The sequence below is a fragment of the Calidris pugnax genome, unplaced genomic scaffold, assembly GCF_001431845.1.
Source record: "Calidris pugnax isolate Ruff unplaced genomic scaffold, ASM143184v1 scaffold91, whole genome shotgun sequence".
Classification (NCBI taxonomy): domain Eukaryota; kingdom Metazoa; phylum Chordata; class Aves; order Charadriiformes; family Scolopacidae; genus Calidris; species Calidris pugnax.
Window position 1 is genome coordinate 1,888,944 of NW_015090898.1, and position 20,636 is coordinate 1,909,579.

The window sequence follows — 20,636 nt, forward strand, 5'->3', positions numbered from 1 at the left end:
CCCTGGTGGTCACCAAGGGCTCAGAGCAAACAGCACACGATAGCCCTGGGATGGCTCCGTGGGGATGAGCGAGGAGCTGCTGGTGTGGGGACACCCCGCTGCAGAGCGAGGGGGACGGGGGGCAGCACTGGGGGATCCCTTCTCCTGGGGTGGGTGGCTGGACCCCTCCTGCTCTCCCCATCAGTGCCATCCATCATCCCCCTGTGATCCCACCCGTGGGGATCCTCCTCAAGAGACAAGAGACAATTTGGGAGGGATTAGGGATCTCTGAACGTGTGAGCGGATGCCATGGCATCACGTCGGACTGAATTCAGGCACAGAGCTCTGGCAGCACCATAAATAGCACCGGGGACGTTGACCTGGTGCTTCCCCTCCAAGACAGCAATCACTTAAGCAGGTGCCCTCACTCGGGCATGAAGGACATTGGACTGGGCTGCTCAGGGAGGTGGTTGAGGCACCATCCCTGGAGGTGTTCAAAAGACGGGTTTATGTAGTGCTGGGAGGTCTGGTTTAGTGATGATGCTCCTTGTTTGTTGTGTGGGTGTCTATTTTTGTCAGTTAGGTTGACGGTTGGACAAGATGATCTTTAAGGTCCCTTCCAACCTAGAAAATTCTGTGATTCTGTGACACTTCTGCCAGGCTTTAGATGCCCCAGAGGACGAGCAGGAACCCCCAGGGCAGACAAACCCCACTGCAGGAGCAAAGCCCCAAAGCTCAGCACTCCCTGGGAGGGAGGGGGTGTCCTCCCCATCACTGGAGGTGACCAGCAGCCCTGCGTAGCCGGGTGCGTGCAAGGCTTGCACATCTCCGAAGCAGCCACGTGGCTTAGGAGCTGGGTTTTCAAAGTGACTATGACCTGAGCTCCACACCCCTGATGGTGTTAGTGCTCCCCGTGGGGTGGGGGCAGCTGCGGCGGCGCAGTCCTGTGCAAACTTGTCCCTTATCTTCCACTGCAAGAAAGGGATGAGCTATAATCCAGCATCTGTGTGAACAGAATCATTCCTGACCAAGTGTGCTCAGAGCAGGGGGACGTGAGCCGTGCTGAAGTGACCCTCATGGGGCCAAATCTGCTCTTCAGGAGTCAAAATCCCATTGTTTTATCCCCGGTGGAGAGAATGGGCTGACGTTCCCTCGCGGCAGCAGCTGCTGAAATAGGACTTTGTCCTGATCTCCAGCAGCAGAGCCTGCCAGGCATCTGGAGGGTGGCCGTGCTGGGGAAACCCGTGACAAAAAGAGGTGGTAATCGTGTGAGGATCTGGTAATTTCCCTCAAAGGCTTTAAGGAGATTTCTGAACAATTTGTGGGTGTCCCCCTCTTAATAGGTTTAGGAGCCAGCGTTCGGGGAACAGAAATAGAGCACCGAGTAAGCCAGGGCGTCACGGAAACTAGGAAACCTCTTTACAAGGTTAAAAATAAAGCCAGGCAGCAAAGCGTTTATTTAGGACGCCCAGGAGTAAAGCGGATAATTGCTGGGGGAAGAGCCAGTTTCCATTAGCACTGAGGTGTCATCAATGAAAACAAGATAACTGAGTCATGGTTAAATAACAGCAGCAAAAATACTTTCCCAGTCAAGGACAGCCTTGGAGCAGCCGTGGGTGACAAGTGAGCCCCACGTGTGTCCTGGGGCACACGTCCCCACCACCTCCTCAGCAAAGGGTCCCTGAAAATGCAGGGGTTTGGTGCCCTTGGTGCCCCACGCTGTGCATACGGGTGGTGGCACTGCCTCTGCTCCGAGGCTTCGGAAATGTGACCCAACCGATGACAAGGAAGAGCTTGACTCATGAGTCAACAACCCTGGTTTTCCCTTCACATTTCTGAGGGGAAAACCCACAGAGAGCAGTGGGGAGAGCAACCATCAGGGCCCCAGCAGGGTTCCTGCAGAGGGACCCGGAGCCGGCCGAGCCGATGCCCCAGGCTGTGTTTGTGAAGGATGCTGCTGTGTTTCTGCCATGGCTGATGATGTCCTGTTGCCTCTCCTGGCTCTGACTGGGTTCATCCATTTTCATGGCTGGTTTGCCATGGCTGTGGTTTGGTGAAGACTTTACAAGGAGCGTGTGTCACTCTCACAGTCATTAGAACTGAGATCCTGATCTGGGACTGGGGGTCCCCTGGTCCAAACAGAAGGAAAACGTAGTATCCCCCAAAAGTGATGGAAAGCTGAGCCAGGTCAGGCTGACAGTGGGAACATCAAAAACTGGGAAGAACCTTATGTTCACTCTGGGCTGTTACAAATAACCACCTGAAATGCAAATCAAGAAGGAATCAAGTCCTTCGAGTCTCATGGTGTGCATTCCCTCAGTATACTTTGGTTTATTTTCACTAAGTCGCTTCCATATTTCCAGTACAGCATTTGATTTTCAACTCACTTTCTCCTGAAGTAACACCACCATAGATTTTTAGCTAAAGGAATGTAAATACCTGACTTCTCAGCATTGATGCTGCGTATTGACTGCCCTTACAGCGAGTGCCAGCAGGCTGGTGCTCCCCAAGCTCTCCTGGTGTGTGTCACTTGATGCTTTTTGGTCGCCAGTTGCACAGCTCTTGCATCAGGACATTAAGAACAAATGAGGATGGCAAAGTGTGAGGAAAATTGCAATGCATTTGTCTGGCTTTTTTGTCTCCACAGGTGACTAAAACACCAGAAGCCCCTGGCAAAGCCCAGAAGACACCAGAGGGAATGGAGGAGGCCAAGGAGAAGCAGGAGGTCTCTCACAAGCCGCCCATCCCAAAGAGCCAGGAGTCTCCAGCCTGTCACCAGCCACTGGCCACTAGCTTTGTTCCTTTTGTGGCCCATTTTGGGGGCCGTCAGCCCGACTCCTTCAGGTTTCTCTTCTACCAACCAACTTGGTCCAACTCGTACAGCCCCTTCTACACTGCGCAGAAGCCAACCTGCGGGTACCGCTTCCACCATGACACCGATCAAACCAGGAAGGTGACGGACGTATCGAGTGTGAACATTGTGAAGTGGAGCCCCACCATGGGCAGAAGGACATAGTGGAGAGCAATAAAGCCCAAGCAATGAAACCAGCACCCGCTGTGCCTTCAGCTTGCCGTTGAGTGTGTGAGTTATGGCCAGCAGTGGCCACGTCAGCTGAGGAATGGGTGGTGAGGTCCTGCTGCTGCTCCCCAGAAAAACATGCAGTGAGGATTTTGCTCTAAAAACCCGGTCCGACTTGTCCTGTCATTTATTGCCACCTGCTTGCACAGAGGCTCTGGGTGTCAGCGGCGCGGCAGGGCAGGGATGGCCACCAGCCAGGCTCCTCCACACCAGCCTGGTCTTGGCACAAGTTGCAGAACCCAGAAAGAACCCACCCGGCTTCCTTGGCTGAGCCTAAACCCTGCTCCTTCTTTGAAAGGACACCTTCTTTCACTAGGCTTTCCCAGACACAGGCAAAGTACTGTTCTTAGGTCTCTTCTCTCAAGTCACCGGTTTATTTTCACTAAGTCCATATTTCCACTTCCATATTTCCAGTACAGCATTTGATTTTCAACTCACTTTCTCCTGAAGTAACACCACCATAGATTTTTAGCTAAAGGAATGTAAATACCTGACTTCTCAGCATTGATGCTGCGTATTGACTGCCCTTACAGCGAGTGCCAGCAGGCTGGTGCTCCCCAAGCTCTCCTGGTGTGTGTCACTTGATGCTTTTTGGTCGCCAGTTGCACAGCTCTTGCATCAGGACATTAAGAACAAATGAGGATGGCAAAGTGTGGGGAAAATTGCAATGCATTTGTCTGGCTTTTTTGTCTCCAGTGACGCTCAGTCCCCACAGGTCCCCTCCATACAGGGGGGTCAGGGTTTGTCTTGCCTCTTCTGGGGAATGGGATGCCCTGTCAGCAGATACTACACATCCACATTTAATACACAACTTTTCTACTGCTAATAAATGCCTCGGTGTTGCAGCCCCTCTCTCTGCCTCAGGGAGGGCTGTCCCAGCCCTGTCCCCCTTGGTGGGGGGGTCAGAGCCCAGGGTCCCCACTGAAGCTCCCCTTGCCCACAGGTGCTGGGCGCAGCGGGGACCTGTTCCTCCTGCTGCTGGCGAGGGCAGGATTAGCACATCCAATTAGCGTTCCTCAGTCTAATTCCTGTTCCCTAACCGTTTCACGCTTGTGTAACACCACCTGCTTTAGCACAGTTATTCCTAATTTACTTCAGGGCGGACACAATACCAAGCTCTGCAACACATAAAAAAGTCGGGCTCTTTGTCTTACAGTCATCAGATATAAAAATATAAGCGTTACAGGACAGACTCTGCTGGTAGAGATCCGGTGGTCACCGATTTCATTATTAGTGGAGGATCTGGCCTATGCTGCTTTTTACCATTTTTCATGGTAATTCATGATAAATTAAAATCAAAGCCACATTCAACTCCACTGGCATGGGCTGAGTTTGGTAGCCCAGTGGCCAGGACACGCTCTGGGGCGTGTGGGGTGATTCTGTGGGAGAAACACTCAAGTGGCAGGAGCAGAGAGAGCAGAGGGCACCCAGCAGGTGGTGGAGAGGGAGGTCCCCAGGAGAAGACCATCATAGCACCTGGTGTCTGCATCAAAGCACTTAAGGCGTTACCATTCAAAGTAATTATGGTTCTATATAGGTCTCAGCACACCACATTTACCCTCATGGAGCATCTCTCACAGGAGCTGCAATGGTTCTTCCTTCTCCCTGAATTTCAGGCTCAAATGGACAGCCCGGTCGGGAAATCCTCCAGCCAGAGTCAGTCTAAGGGAGACCGAAAAGACACTAAGAGCACAGAGACTCCCAAGAGGTTTTCTCTCTTTCTTCTTACCCTCATTTTGGTGCAAAAGTTATTGCTCATGTCACCCCACACAAAATCATAAATGAAGTGGATTAGGAGATTACACTGTTACCGAGAACATTCCACCCTCATAATCTCCTGCTGGGCCTGTAATCTGCAAGACTTCCCCATTTTACCTCCTTTCTATTTTAACCCTGAACTCTTAATGCCTGGCAGGAGCCCATCACCCCCCTGAGCCTCATTGGTCGGGGAGGGATTTGCTGGGTACTTAAATGTCACCCTTTTGTCCAAAGAGGGTTTTGTGCTTTTGATTTTTCCTGGAGAGAGGTGCCTTTTGCATCCATCACCGCCAACACTGACCGGGGACACCACAAGGCGATTTGGTTTTTTTCCTGATACTGTGATCCCTGCAGTGCTGGGGACGTTTGGACTTTAAAGGCAAGAAGCAGAATTTGAAAGAGAGCCCATAAATTTCAGAAAACATCAGTTTTTGGCTGCGAAGTGACCAGCTCTTGGTGCGGAGATGGGGAACATGGACGGGAAAGCGGTGGAGGAGCTGAGCACCACCGAGTGCCACCAGTGGTATAAGAAGTTCATGACGGAGTGTCCTTCTGGCCAGCTCACCCTCTACGAGTTCAAACAGTTTTTTGGCTTGAAAAACCTGAGTCCGGCAGCGAACAAATACGTTGAGCAAATGTTTGAGACGTTTGACTTTAATAAGGTAAATATTGTCCTTCCCGCTCAGCCTGAGCTCCCTGGGCCGTGTTGGGGTGTATGCAATGGAGAGGAGTATCTCAGAATGTATGGGTTGATTCTCCGTGGCCTTCTTAAATTGTAAAATCAATTATTTAAGGTGAAAAATGTTCGCAAAACCTCCTCACTTGCTGACTGTTCTGGGAAGAAATAGGCTTCTCCCAGAATTTATATTCCCCTTTTAAGTGATTAAAATAGTGGGGTTTTATCTGCTGGTCTGTGATCCCTTTGAAATGAAGTGCCCTTTAATCCTTAAATATGAAGTGTTGTGACAGGGAGGAATGAGCCAGCAGAGTGAGAATAAGAGCTGTGTTCAGGCAGAAACAGCGGGTTCCCGTGCCGTGCAGCGTGCCTGCTTTTCCTTTGTTTTAGATTATAAATGGATTACAGTTTCATTGATTTTATTGCACGTGCCCAGTCCCATATGATAAGGAGCTCGGGCCCTCTGTTCCCTGAGGAGAGGCTTTGCTGTTGGGACAGTCCCGGGGCCGTCCCGGAGCCCCAGTGTCTTTGGGAGGAACCACCACCCGCCTTTACCTCCAAATGGTTTGAAATTGCACCTCGTGCGAGATGAGGAATATATTTTATGGCAACCCAAAGGGCTTAGTGGGCTTAATCCTATGGAAAATACTGCAGTTCAGTCCCTAAATCCTTTAGGTGTTTTGTTTGTGCCGTGGCCTTTACCTTGCTCGCTGCCCGTGTTTGAATGCGTGCCTGGGAAGGGAATTGATGCACAGGAAATCCTGCTGGGAATGGGGCTCAGTAGCTATTTATAGCTAATCTGGCTCTGGCGGCAGTGGGATAAAGCAGATGATCTCTTCTTGAACCTGCCCGTGCTGTGGGGGCTTGGTTCATTGACAAAACTCTGGCTTTTTCCTTCCCAAAGACTTTCCGTGGTTTAGAGCATGGACCATTTCCCTTCAAAGGGCTTTGTGTCCCAGGGGGATATGCCATCAAACGTCCTGCAGCAGCTGCTGTGGGTCTCAGGGAGTCTCCTGGGAGTGGGGAACGTCACGGGCAGAGTCTGGGGGCTGGTGGGACGGGAGCTCAGCCCAGCACAGCTTTGCTCTGGTACCATAACCCTGGCTGGAAGCCCTCTGCGGGCCCAGCTGAACGTCTGTAACACCATGGCGTGAGCTGGTGACGGGCAAACACCCAGGAGGAAAGTCAAAGATAAAGCTGTTTGTGCTTTTGACGTGACCAAATGTGAAGCAAACACAGAAATGGTGCAGGGACAGGGCAGTTCCTTCCCCTCACGAGCTGCCAGCGACCTACTGGGGGGGTTCCTGGGTTCGTTCCTCTCAGGAGCTTTGCCCCTCGCAGCAGCGAGGAGCTGAGGGTGTGTGCAGGCAGGATAGTGTTAGGTAATCCACCAGGGCTCATCTCCATAAGCCCACTCATCTTTGACCTCTGAATTACCACTGATTTGCTTAAAGAGGTGCAGGTGAGCTTTCGAGGCTTCGTTAGTCCCCGAGCCGGGTGCATACACCGAGTTGGTTCGTTATCGACCCGCAACGGCTCTGCAGGGACCAGAGTGGAGCCCTCCCCGTTCCGTGCATCGCCTTTCACGGTGGGTGTGCAAGGGACACACACCCCCCTGTGCTCCCCAAGCCCCTGCTCTCCAGGTGGTGGCCACACGGTGAAGCCTTCCCGTGGGGACTTCCAAAAGCGACCAGGAAAAATCACCCTCTGCCTGACTCTTTGAACCTCATTGAGCTTCTAACCTTCTGCTTTCAGGACGGCTACATAGATTTTATGGAGTACGTGGCAGCTCTGAGTCTGGTCCTGAAAGGGAAGGTGGATCAGAAGCTGAGATGGTATTTCAAGCTCTACGATGTGGACGGGAACGGCTGCATTGACCGGGGGGAATTGCTGAACATCATCAAAGTGAGTGGGCTCAGCAGCTCCTTCCCTTCCCTTCACAGCCAGGGTTATTAAGCATGGGCAGACAGAAAGGTGGGAACAGGAATATTCCAACCCCAAAAGACAACTCCCTGGTAAATTAGTAGGCAGTGGCCAAACCTGCTGCTTGTCCCCTGACAGTCCCCCTGCCCGGGCCCATCCCCAACACAGAATCACAGAATCTTCTAGGTTGGAAGGGACCTTAAAGATCATCTTGTTCAACCGTCAACCTAATTTTGACAAAAATAAACACCCACACAACAAACAAAAAGCAACACCATCACTAAACCATACCTCCCAGCACTACATCAACCTGTCTTTTGAACACCTCCAGGGATGGTGCCTCAACCACCTCCCTGGGCAGCCCAGTCCAGTGTCTGATAACCCTTTAGGTGAAAAAATTTTTCCTAATATTCAGCCTGAACCTCCCCTGGCGTAACTTGAGGCCATTTCCTCTGGTCCTGTCGCCTGTGACTTGGGAGAAGAACACCCCAGGGCTCCCACACGCAGCAGCCCCTGCTCCTCTTCACAGGGTCTTTAACCACGGCCACCGAAACCCAGGCTGAGATAAGCACTTGAATTTAATCTAAGGATTTTCAGAGGTGAACGGCTCCTGGTTTATCCCAGTCTGCCCGCTTAATCTCTTAATGCATTGATTGCCTTTTTAAGTGATTTTAATCCCCAGTTTTTTAGAAAGGGCTTACTCCTTTTAGAACCTAACTGTCTGCAAAAAAGAGTTTGGCATCTCATGTCCGGTCACTTGGCCACTTGTACGGATGGACACATAACTCTGTCCCCTGTGTCCTCCTTTCCCTCCAGGCTATCCGAGCTATCAACCGCTGCAACGAAACGATGACGGCCGAGGAATTCACCAACATGGTGTTTGACAAAATCGATATAAATGGAGATGGTGAGGAACTTTCTTACGCAGTGCCAAACGCTGCTCCCACTCCCCCTGACCCCCAGCTCACTCTGCCAGAGCAATTCCAGGTGCTGGATGTCCCAAAACCCCAGGACATGGAGAGAGCTGGCAGAAAGCCCCTCTCCGGGAAGGTTTAGCTCCCTGTCCCCTCCTCAGGATGCAGCTGGCCCAAGGGGACACTGCAAACTGTCCCTCATCATAGTGGCAGGAAGGGGGGCTGCATGGAGATTAGCTGTGATGGGGTCTGGGGTGTTGAGTACACAGACCCATAACCCCAAAAAGGCCTGTTTTTATGGTCCATGAGCTCCTGGGGGGCTGCTCTGAGGCTGCTGGTGGAGGAGAAAGGCTGCAGGATTTATCAGACCTTTTCTTCTTGTGCTCTCGCAGGCGAGCTCTCCCTGGAGGAGTTCATGGAGGGCGTGCAAAAGGACGAGGAGCTGCTCGAGATCCTCACCCGCAGCCTGGACCTGACACACATCGTCCGGTTGATCCAGAACGACGGGAAGAACCCCCACGAGCAGGAGCAGGCGGCCGAGGCTGCCCCGTAGGCTCCCAGGACGCCTTCCCTTCACCTCCACTTCCCCCCCCCGGCCCCAGCTTTATCAAAACAAACGGGGTTGTGGTGGTGGGAGCTGGTGAGCCGTCCCAGTGCCAGTGTGACAAGTGATAGACTATCCCGCTAGCGCATGGACCGGGGGCTGCTCCAAAGGCGATGTCCCCCTGGGAGGGGGTTTGGGGGTGTCCAGAGCTCCCCATACACTACCCCAGCCACAGCCACCCCCGCCAGCGAGGGGAAAGCTGCTGTGAAGAGGGGGTGCTGCGAGGGCTGCTCCTCACCTGGAAGCACAGAGCCACCCCCGGGACTGCCACCGGGGCCACCGCTATGTGGGGGCCTCTGGACATCACTGCTGAGCAGAGAGGGGGGACAGGGTCACCTCCCTGCAAAGGGGAGCAGCACCCCGCCATGCGGCTTGAGAAAGCACCAAAAGAGCCTCAAAATTCCCCCCGAGGCCGTGGCCGACGCCAGCGTCTGGGGGGGACCAACCCCGGGGCTGCGTGACACTTGGCCCCGGTGAGAGGGGTCCCCCAAGGACACACTTAGAAAAGCTAGAAATTAGACCGGAACCTTCTCTTTCCACATATATATTTTCAGAGCACAAGATCCACAGTCTGGGTCACTTGCTCTTTGATTTGTTATTATTATTTTAGCAACCTTTAGCGATAATGTAAGATAAAAAACACCTAGGACCTAGAAAAAGGAGAGCGGTGGAGTGGCGAATGCAGTGGCTTTTCTTTGTTTAAAAGCACTAAAACATAGAACGGTGCCTTGTTTTTAACAACTGTCTGAGCTCTAAGGGCATGTTTGTCTTCGCAATATCTGAAAGGGCTGCAAGTGGCAGTAACCTGAGAGGGAAAACCGGAAAGTTCATGAATGTTTGTAGGAATATTCCTGCATGTCTTATCACCTGTGCAAACAACTCAAACTCTCCTGCAAGTTACACTCCGTGGCACCCTGGAATATCAGGTGGTTTTATCTCTAATGGCAGCAAATGGTCTGTATGTGGTTTGGAGGGGTGATCTGCCACGGATGCAGCATCTGCACCACGAGCATCCGTGAGCACCCGAGTGCTCCTCAGCAGGGAATTGGTACCATCAGCTTCACAGAACAGTGGGCTCAAGCGCCGTCCCACATGGAATAAACTCCAGTCACCCCTCGTTATAGAATGCCAGGCACAGCAACCTCGTCTGCCAGTGCTAATTACCAGTGCCACGAGCAGGGGCTGCGCCCAGGACCCAGCACACGCACAAGGGCCTTGCCCCCCCGTCCCCGCGCCCCCGCTGCTCCTGCCCAGAGCTTTCCTCATCGGATGGGAGCAAGTTTCAGGCGTGGTGAGGCAACACAGGACACCAGGAGGGATTTCTTGCCTAGCTGAAAGACTTGTTATTTAACACTGGGTGCTTGCAGTTCATAAACAACTTTCCGACTGTTTTTCCTGTGCATCTTTTTCATTTGACAGTGTTTTACCTGGAAGCTTTTGTACTTCCAATCTTATAGTGAACTAATAAACATATTTTACAAGATTATTTCAGGCTGTGCCTCTTCTCTTCTCTTCTCTTCTCTTCTCTTCTCTTCTCTTCTCTTCTCTTCTCTTCTCTTCTCTTCTCTTCTCTTCTCTTCTCTTCTCTTCTCTTCTCTTCTCTTCTCTTCTCTTCTCTTCTCTTCTCTTCTCTTCTCTCATTCTATATCCAGCAGGACAGATTCACCATCTCATGTAAGTGCAGAAACCTTTTTCTTGGGTTCATTAAAACAGTTCTTTTACATACTTCCAGCAGAACAGATTCACCGTCTCGTGTAAGTGCAGAAACCTTCTTCTTGGGTTCATTAAAACAGTTCTTTTACAAGAACAGCATGAAGAGGTCTGTTTTCTTCAGAATCAGTGTGAAAAAGGGGCTGCTCCTGGGTTCTGGCACCCCCTGAGCGCTGCCTGCTCTTCTGAACCTCGGCTGCATTGAAGAAGCATAGTTTGCCTCATTAAACCCTCACCCCCTGGGTAGTCCTAACAACTCTGTCTTCCAGAGCTCTCCTTTACCCACCCACATTTCTAGGCACCTCCTGCTTTGCTCCCTCATCTCTACAACAGCACAGGGAGGAGGGAGCGAGGCCAGGGTGGGCTTTCTGTGCACCTTCCCTCCACAGACACAGCCGGTCCTGCCCGTGCTTCCCTCAGCATCTCTGCTCTGCTGGCCCAAGAAGCCACAAGCAGCAGCCCCGACAAGCCCAATTTCTATTTATAAAGACAAAGTTATTCTCAAAGGGCTGCCTCGGAATCGCCGGCTGGCCAAAGGCACCTTTCAAACCTCAGCGTCTCTCTCCAAAGGATGTTTTCTCAGCCTCTAAGAAAGCAAATTAAAAATAATTAAAAACTAATATTGTGACTCTCTTTGCCCTAACTCATGCATAATTAATTTATTTCAAAATAGTGGAGGCTGTTGGGGTGCCAGCCAGGGACTCATTGCTCACCCTTGTGACGATATCACTGGTGAAGGAGAGGCAGCGTGTCCTCTCTGACGTGAGCAGGAGAAGCTTATTTTTTCAGGAGCTGCCATCGTGTTGTCCCAAAGCGAGAGGGGCCACGGCCCCATGAGGCTGCAGAGCCCCACGGCGGGTCTGGGGTCGGGTCCCAACTCCCAGGTCACCTGGGACAAATCCCTGGAGACAAGGTTTGTTAAGAGGAGTTGGAGCTGCAGTAAAACCACCCAGCGAGGGACTTTGGGCAGCACCACGCTGGTTATCTCCATGGGGTTTAGATGCCTCTGTAAAAGGTGCAGTGGGATGCAGAGCTGTCCTTGGAGGGATGCAGAAATGGGAGATCCATGGGGCGTTTGAGATTGGGAGGGTCCCAGGTGGGCTCTGCACCTGCATCCTGCCAGGAAGCTCAGGGCCTTTCCCAGCTGGAAAGGAGGATGAGGAAATCATAGAATCATAGAATTGCTCAGGCTGGAAGGGACCTCCAAAGGTCATCTAGTCCGACCCCCCAGCAGTCAGCAGGGACACCCCCAACTAGACCAGGTTGCCCAGGGCCTCGTCAAGCCTCTCCTTGAATAGCTCCAGGGAAGGGGCCTCAACCACCTCCCTGGGCAACCTGTTCCAGTGCTCCACCACCCTCACAGGGAAGAACCCTCTCCTCATCTCCAGTCTAAATCTGTTCCCCTCCAGCTTGAAGCCATTTCCCCTTGTCCTGTCACTGCAGGCCTTTCTAAACAGGCTCTCCCCAGCCTTCCTGTAGGCCCCTTCAGGTACTGGAAGGCTGCTATTAGGTCTCCCCGGAGCCTCCTCTTCTCCAGGCTGAACAACCCCAGCTCCCTCAGCCTGTCCTCGGAGCAGAGGTGCTCCATCCCCCTGATCATCCTTGTGGCCCTCCTCTGGACCCTCTCCATCAGGTCCATGTCCTTCTTATATTGAGGGCTCCAGACCTGCACACAATACTCCAGGTGAGGTCTCACCAGAGCAGAGTAAAGTGGCAGAATCACCTCTCTGGACCTGCTGGACCTCTCTGGACCTCCTCCCTGGGGGATGCCGAGCAGCCCTTCATCCTTTCACACCCCCCCAGGTACCCACTCCCCGGGTACCACCCCACGGCCCCTGGCTCGCCCCGGGGACTCGGGGCTGCCCCGTCCCGGTCCCGGTCCCGGTGCCCGTGCCCGTAGCGCCCTCTGCCTGCCAGTGCCGGGCATCCCGGGAACCCGCCGGGGCTCGGAACCCACCAGGGCAAATTGCAAAAAATATCTGACACCCCGTGCGTTGGGGTGGGAGAAGCAAAAAGTTAAAGCAAAGAAACCAACCAGGTTCTCGGGCAGCTGCTCCCAAAGGTCCCACATCCCCCCGGGAGGAGGCTGCTCCGTGTCACACATCAGACCCCACAGCACACACCATAGTGACCTTAAATACAAGCTCTTTAAGGGTAATATGCTTGAGACATTCTCTAAACTTCCGAGGTGCACTTTCCTTTAAAGAGGAGGAGGAAGAAAGAAATAAATTGGTGTTTTCCCCTCCTGCCAGAGGGAAGCAGGGGCACTGTGAGAAAACAACTGAGTGAGACCACAAGAAGTTCCTCCAGCGATCAGCACGGGGCTGTGGAAGTCCTGGCACGGCCCTTCTGTATTTCAACATGACATTTTCAGGGGGGAAGCTGCACATGAGAGCTTGGGGCATGACCTGGACACAAACGTTCCTCTGGGCAGCCACCAAACCCCGGCTACCCATGGGTGAACCTCCCCTCTCAGGACATCAGGTGTACAGACAAATAAAAAGCACAACTAAGCAGAGAGAAAGATGCAATTATCCTCTTTCCTTCTCAGTGCTTATCCTGGGAATGCACCTTCCAGAGTGTTTTAGGATGCGATGCCTCCTCAGTTCCTGCTCCCTGGTGACTCTCCCCTCCAGCCACTTTCAGCAAAATCCTCACCTTCAGCTTTCTAACCTGATTATTTCACCTTCCATCCTACCCAACTTCAGAAGCATCAAACATCAGAGCAGATGGTTGAAGCTCAGAAAAATCACGTGGCATTTGCCTTTTCCAAGCCATCCTGTTTCCCAATTTAGACTCAAGAGAAATCCGATCAGTCAAATCCAATTCTAGCTGGGCTGTAAGTCTGGAAAAATGGATTATGCAAAATGTCTGACATCAACAGCCTGATGTGAATGTTGAATTGAGTTTGGGAGGAGATCAAAGTGTTTATAGCTATGGATTTAAAAATAGGACTAAGACTAAAGCACCTTGTGATTTCTTGACAAAAGATTACACCGTTGATAAGAGGAACAATTTTCCACTGGGTTACGCCAGCACTAACACAAGCATTATCTGCCATGTGCTACCTCCCAGGGCACTTCCAGGGGCCTCTTCCCAGGGCCAGAGGAGGGGCAGGCATCCTGCATCCCACTGCCGAGTCCAACACTTCACTTTGAGCCCTAAATTCTTCGAAGCTCCTGTTTCAGTCCTGGCGTGGTCAAAACAGTGTCCATCTCACCCCAGCACCCTCAGCTCACTTTACTGAAAGCAACTGTTTCAAATTCCATTCAGAATATTTTTTCTGCAATACACATGATTTCCACAGTCACTACATAGAAGTTCACCAGAAGATACCCCTTTCCTCCTCTGCATTTCCAATCACATCACCATCTCTCCCTTATCCATCCTCTGGCCCCCATCAGCTGTTACACTTAGCGCCTCCCTTAAATTCATTACACCTGTTTTAAAGACTACAATTTTGCTCAGATACTTGGGCCTTCACCTTCATTCTAAGTGAAAAATAAATGCCACAAAACAGAATTTTAATAAATAATTCTTTATTAAATTCACGTGTTACAAAATTCCTGTGAAGGACCGCAGCAGTGCTCAGTGTTAGGATGCCCTCTACCACCGCAGCGGAGGACTGCTGGTGTGGGGAGCAGCCAACACCTTCCCTGCCTGATCTGACCAGCTGAACAGAGCAAGAAAATGTACAGCATTTAAGTAAACCCACAGCATGCAACTAGAGTAAGTAAACGTGCACTTCATTTGTGCCAGAAGCAGAAGTAAAGTGTGTTTTGTTGGTTGAGTTGCTGCAATTTAAGGAATTAGAGACTCGTATCCTATCGTGAAAATGTTTGTCCACAAGTTGGAAAAATCAGTGAAGTGGATCTTCTCTTCCAGGCCCTCAAGTCAGAAGTGAGATTTTTCTTTCAGATCTTGGGCTGATAAACTATTGGCTTGAATGAGCTTTAAACAGCTGCCTTGCAGCAGCATAAACTAGGAGTCTAATCTGCTCTGATAAGCAAGTGCACCACAAGCTACTGTGTATTTACAGAGAACTCTTAGAAAGGCTATTTAGAAGTGGAAATATATATGGTTTTGAACTCCAGCACATATTGTGTCATATCCTGACTATTTCCTCATAGTCCTGAATTTAAACAATTGACAGGACTGCAAACCAGTAAACTAATCAGCTAATGAAAGATACTTCAGTCATAATTAAAGGCCACAAAAAAGGGATTGCAAACCTTTCCATGGATGTGACTTGGCCCACTGATTTAATGGGAAAACTAAAATAAAACAGACCAAACCTCATGTTTTTTTCCTGGGGAAATTTTTCTTGAAAATAATCCAATAAATCAAATAAAGGTGAACAAAAATTTTGGTTCAACTCAAATTCTCTTCCCACATACACATGCAGGTATGTGGGCTGGCCATAAGAATAGCAGAGCTCAGCCTACAACCTCTGCAAATTGTATCTGTAGTCTGTGGCTAATTAAGTCCAGTGTAAAACCACTGTACTAATCCAGTAACTCACTTGGATTTTCCTGTCACTTCCTGTTCCATCCTGTGGTCCTGCCAGTAAAGCAGTGCTGATCCTCTCACTGCAGAGACCCTGCCCAGCAAAACCCTGTTCTTCCCTCCTCTCTCCTTCCACACAAAACTTCTCCCCATGCAGAGAAAGCCCTGGAGCTTGTTCAGTCTTCAAAGGGGCAGGAAAAGCTGTTCCAGAGTGATGACTCAGTAAGAAACAGGGGCTCAAAAGGAGCAGCATCACACTTGTGCAAATCTGCCCTCTAAATGTAAAGAGTCACCATTTCTACTGCTCAAGGTTTGGAAATAGTGTTTTTCCAGCCCCACAGCAGCCCAGGTCTCTGAGGAGGTGCAAGGAGCTGTGTCTGGTCCACAGGAGGGAGGTGGAAGGATCACCCCACCTGCCCAGCACACACCTCGTATTTTCCTCAACTCTCTGTACTGTCTTGCCCACCCCTTATAATCCAGTTCTCGTATTTGAAAGTGATATGTTGGTGTTCAATAATCATACATTAGCACTATAATCTAAATATGCATCGATATTACTGTGCATAACAGACACCTTGAATGCATAAAGCTGCCAGAGCACCTCCTTGGTTGGCCGTTTTGGTTCGATGTGTTTGTATCTCTGCAGGTACCAATGATGCAAACACTGGTCTGTGCTGGAGACAGCACCACTGCGTCAGGACTTCTCACTTCCCAACCCCATCTGTCATCAGAATGAAACCCTGCCCAGGATCTGCTGCAGGAAGCCACGAAAAGTTTGTTCCTTGAGGTGTAACCAAAAACCAGAGCTGGCAAACACGGCATTGTGTACACAGAAAGACTTATTCATGGGCCAAAAATAGTCTCTGGGTACCAGCAGTACACAGCACATGGGGTTTAGATTGAGATATGGCTTCTTAAACCACTGATGTTTTCATCTGGATGCTGAGACTGTATGAGAAGGAAAGCCACTACCAGCCTGGAGTGCGAGAGCCACAGCTGCAGCCAGCGTCACATTTTCAGCTGTATCTGGATTCTCTCAGAACAAAGCACTCTTTCTCCTCTGCTCAGAGATCCATCCCCCAGGGTTTACATCCATTTGCAACATCTTCATCACCCACTTGTCCTTCCTGGCCCCATCAATGAACTCGTCAAGAGACAGCTGCCCTGTGTGCGAGATGAGGGGGGCACAAGATGGGGAGACAAGACATGACAGATAAGACGTAAGAGGAGGAAGGCAGGAGTAAAAGCTATCTAAATTTCAGAAAAACATGCCTATAAGACAAAAGCTCTGTGTCATTTCCCTGTACAGTTTGGGCCAGTTAGCCAAGAGAAACCCCCACGCTGTAACCCAGCACATTCACACTGGCCCCATCCCACAGCTTGCACAATGTGCTGCACTAGTGACACACGCTCCTGCACGAGGATCTAGTCTGACCCTGCAAACTCCAGTGTGACTGAAGCCACTGTCTTTACTTGGGCTATTTGTGCTGGGATTGGGACCCACACTCTGGCTACTGGGGGCTTTCAGAGGATGAGATCTGTGTGGCATCAAAATCCAGACAGAATAGTGACTCCTGTGTGTTTTACATGAGAATAACAATGAAGACTATTTCCTCCTGCTGCACCAAGTTATTCTCGAGTCTAATAAACAGACCAGAACCAAACCCAATGTGTCCGATATGAGTAACATAATAGTCCTAAGTGGTTTATTGATATACATAATTAAAGCTCGCCTGTCCAGCACGGATAACTTCTCATTACCCATGAATGCAATCTGAGCCACCGATCTCTTACCATCCCCGTTCTCATCCACCAACTGAAATATCCTGTCCACAACCTCCTCCGGTGTGAGCAATGGGGTCCTCTCCTCCACCTCCGACCGACACACTTTCTTCAGCTTGTAGATAGACTGAAAAGAAGTTCACAGATTAGGAGGAGGACTGGAAAATGAAAAGCAGTGAACTCCATTATCTTCCCAACAGCGTCAAGGTCTTTTACAAAGGCTGCGGTTTTAACCTTTCTAGAAAGATCTGCCACTCAACAGCCCCAGACCTCTAATGAAACCTCTGACCTCACACTCACACACACTGTGGTTCATTTCATTTGCCCTTTGAAGCTGCTGCCCTCCTATTTTCCTTACACACACTGGTCAGACCTCGGGGTTCCTTTGCAAAGAACAAGGAAAGAGTTTCACAGACAGGAAAAAAAAATCATCTGACTTTTTCAGGATGATTTTTTTCTAACATCTGAGGCCAGGCACATCTGGATTTACCCAGCCCTCTCTCCCAGGGAGCTTGTGCCCAAACTGCAAGAGCAAACCTGTATTAGCACATATTTTGACCCATAGTTTCTGTTCCACTTTGTCTCTGGAAAGGGGCAGATTTTATCTCTTCCTCCCGTGACAACTACACATTCATTATTAACTTTACTCCTTCGGCTGAAGGGTTTTGTCTGAACTCTTCCCAGCAAGGGGATTAGCAAGGGCCTAACACAGCTCTGGCCAATTCCTGCCTGACCTCAAAACTGTAATTGACCCAGACAAGCTCCTGAGATGCTCCCACACCTGGTGCTGCAGGTAACGCCTGGCCACGCTCTCCAGACAAAATGACCTGCTTTCCACACATTCAGCTTCTGATGTTTTCTTGATATCGCATTTAGAATCACAGAATGGTTTGGGTTGGAAGGGACCTCAAAGATCATCGAGTTCCAACCCCCCTGCCCTGGGCAGGGACACCTCCCACTAGAGCAGGTTGCTCAAGGCCCCATCCAGCCTGGCCTTGAACCCCTCCAGGGATGGGGCAGCCACAACTTCCCTGGGCAACCTGTTCCAGTGTCTCACCACCCTCAGAGTAAAAAATTTCTTCCTGAGATCTAATCTGAATCTTTTTTCTTCCAATTTAAAACCGTTTCCCCTTGTCCTATCATTACCCTTCCTGGCAAAGATTCTTGATATCGCATTTAGAATCACAGAATGGTTTGGGTTGGAAGGGACCTCAAAGATCATCGAGCTCCAACCCCCCTGCCCTGGGCAGGGACACCTCCCACCAGAGCAGGTTGCTCAAGGCCCCATCCAGCCTGGCCTTGAACCCCTCCAGGGATGGGGCAGCCACAACTTCCCTGGGCAACCTGTTCCAGTGTCTCACCACCCTCAGAGTAAAAAATTTCTTCCTGAGATCTAATCTGAATCTTTTTTCTTCCAATTTAAAACCATTTCTCCTTGTCCTATCATTACACTTCACCTAGGATCCCGAAGCATTTGATAACCATTGATTAAGCCTCACAAGTGCTGGTGTGCAAGGGTGAGATACACCACCTGTGGTGCAGGGGTGACTCCAGCACAATCCCCAAGACATTTACCCAAAGAACCCCAGCACCCCATGCCTGCTATGCCCCATACCTCCTCTCACACCCTCACACAGTCACTAATTAAAGTGCAGAACTTAACAGAAACCCAGAGAGAATAATTACAAAAGGTATTTCTATACTAATTTGTGCCTCTCGGTGTATTCTCACCAGCTACTTGGGCAGGAAATTCAGCTCCTGTAAGGAGCGTGGGGAGAAACCTTCTTGCACCGGCCACCACAATGAATTTTGGTGTAAAAAGGTGGAAAGAAAAGGCAGAGCAGAGACACAGAAGCTCCACAACAGCACCTGGGTGCTTCATTTCTGCACAGCTTCAGCAGGGGCCAGGCTGCCCACAGTGGGTTTGACCCATCCCTCAAACACCCCATCGGGCTCCATCAGACCACGGAGCACACGACCTTTCCACCAAGGGCAGGCATTTTCCTTCATCACTGCCCACAGCTGCCTTGAAACCTCATTATCACAAAAACCATATACATCATTACATTGCCAAAGAACTGCGATTGCTTAAAGAAGTGATTAGGCAATGCCCACTTACCTCAACAATTTCCAGCAGCTCAGGTTTATCTATGCAGCCATTCCCATCCTTGTCATACACTTTGAATGTCCACCTCAGCTTGTGTTCCAGTTTTCCTCGCAAAACAAGATTCAAGGCAGCTACATATTCCAGAAAATCAATGGTATTATCCTGTAGAAACAAAAAAAAAAGTAGCTGAATGGCACTTAGCTGGATGCAGTTGACAGAAAACAGCTTACAAAACCTCGCTAAAAAACTGCCAAGAAGATATTCCATGGGACAGCTATCTATTTTCATCTTTATAGGAGACTCATGCCAGCCTGAGACCATCAGGGAGCACAGCCTCTGCACCAGGGATGAGTTTCTAAGGAGTGACAGTGGAGAGCAAAGCAGTTTTCCAACAGTGCAATAAGAGGGGACACCTGCCAGGATCCCAGAAATGAGCAATTTCAATACCCGGACCTTCAGTTTTTCACAGGAACCTGGGTTTTTCCAACTTCAAATCCTGACACAAATCAATCTGCCCCCACCTTCTGTAGCTTTTTTATCCTCTGTCACAAACTGACTTTTGTTACCACCTCAACCACCACTGGTTTCAAAGGCAGCTTAAGGGACATTTGTCTCTCTGAGAGGTGACAGACTTGTCCCCCCTTTTCTTCTGTCGATACAGAGCACCAAACAACCCCACACTCTGAATATGTTCAATACCTTCAGGAAAAAAACAATTAACTAGTGTGGACAGCATTGCTCACCCCTCTCCAGATGAGGACGGTAACCACATTGTGTTTCTTTTGAGTACCTAAAATCTCACAGGCTACTGTGATCCTGTCTTTCGCACCAACACACGGGTATGCATGAACTGCTACTAAACCAGAAAGCCCACTTCTCCCGGGTGTCTGATGACAAATACAGCAAAGGGAATCAAAACCAGAAAGTCTGAATGGCTCAGCATTCCTTCACTTTCAAGCAGCTAAAAATCAATATGTTTTTATGCAGCACCTGTTCATACTGTATATATACACTCCTCCCATGTATAGCAAACCCGAGTAGGACTTCTCACACTATAATTCCCCCTCTATCATAACAGATAAATTTTTTTTTCCATGTAGCAACCTTGGTTATTCCAGGAGCTTTTAACAATACTGGCTCAAAACGCGACTGCCTAAATTTCAACCTTTTGATTGATCTTTAGTCCCTTAAGGGGACATTCTGTCCTCAGTTTGTGTACAGATTTATGGGAAGAAGAATCCATTCCAGCCCATCCAGAGCATGTGTTCCTTCTCCTGCCCTAGCAGGTCTCACAAAGCACAGAAACAAGGGTGGGAACTGCACCAAAACCCCCCAAAATTACAGGAAGTGTGGATTATTAGACAAATTATTAGTAAAAACTCCTCACCACTTACCCCATTCTTATCAAAAGCTCTGAACATGTTTTCAATGTACTCTGCTGCTTCACGGTTATCCTGGACCCCAAAGAACCGCTTGAATTCGTGCATGAAGAGAGTCCCACTGGGACATTCCACCACAAACTTCTTATACCATTCCTGCAATTCGGCAACATCAATCTCCCCTTGTTCCCCTTCGGCGTTGGTGAACTGCTGTCCCAT

At 50.0% G+C, this 20,636-nt stretch overlaps 2 protein-coding genes across 2 annotated transcripts; one reads left to right on the forward strand and one right to left on the reverse strand.

Annotated features, from left to right (window-relative positions):
* Positions 1 to 5,280: 5,280 nt before the first annotated feature.
* Positions 5,281 to 8,882, forward strand: GUCA1A (guanylate cyclase activator 1A). Its single transcript, XM_014948444.1, has 4 exons — positions 5,281 to 5,478; positions 7,248 to 7,397; positions 8,232 to 8,322; positions 8,722 to 8,882. Exons 1-4 carry the CDS (start codon positions 5,281 to 5,283, stop codon positions 8,880 to 8,882), a joined length of 600 nt encoding a protein of 199 aa, XP_014803930.1.
* A 7,303-nt stretch (positions 8,883 to 16,185) lies between these two features.
* LOC106891744 (guanylyl cyclase-activating protein 2) lies at positions 16,186 to 20,636 on the reverse strand. The gene is made up of 4 exons (XM_014948464.1): positions 20,433 to 20,636; positions 19,051 to 19,200; positions 16,944 to 17,058; positions 16,186 to 16,313 (listed from the first exon to the last, which is right to left on the reverse strand). Exons 1-4 carry the CDS (start codon positions 20,634 to 20,636, stop codon positions 16,186 to 16,188), a joined length of 597 nt encoding a protein of 198 aa, XP_014803950.1.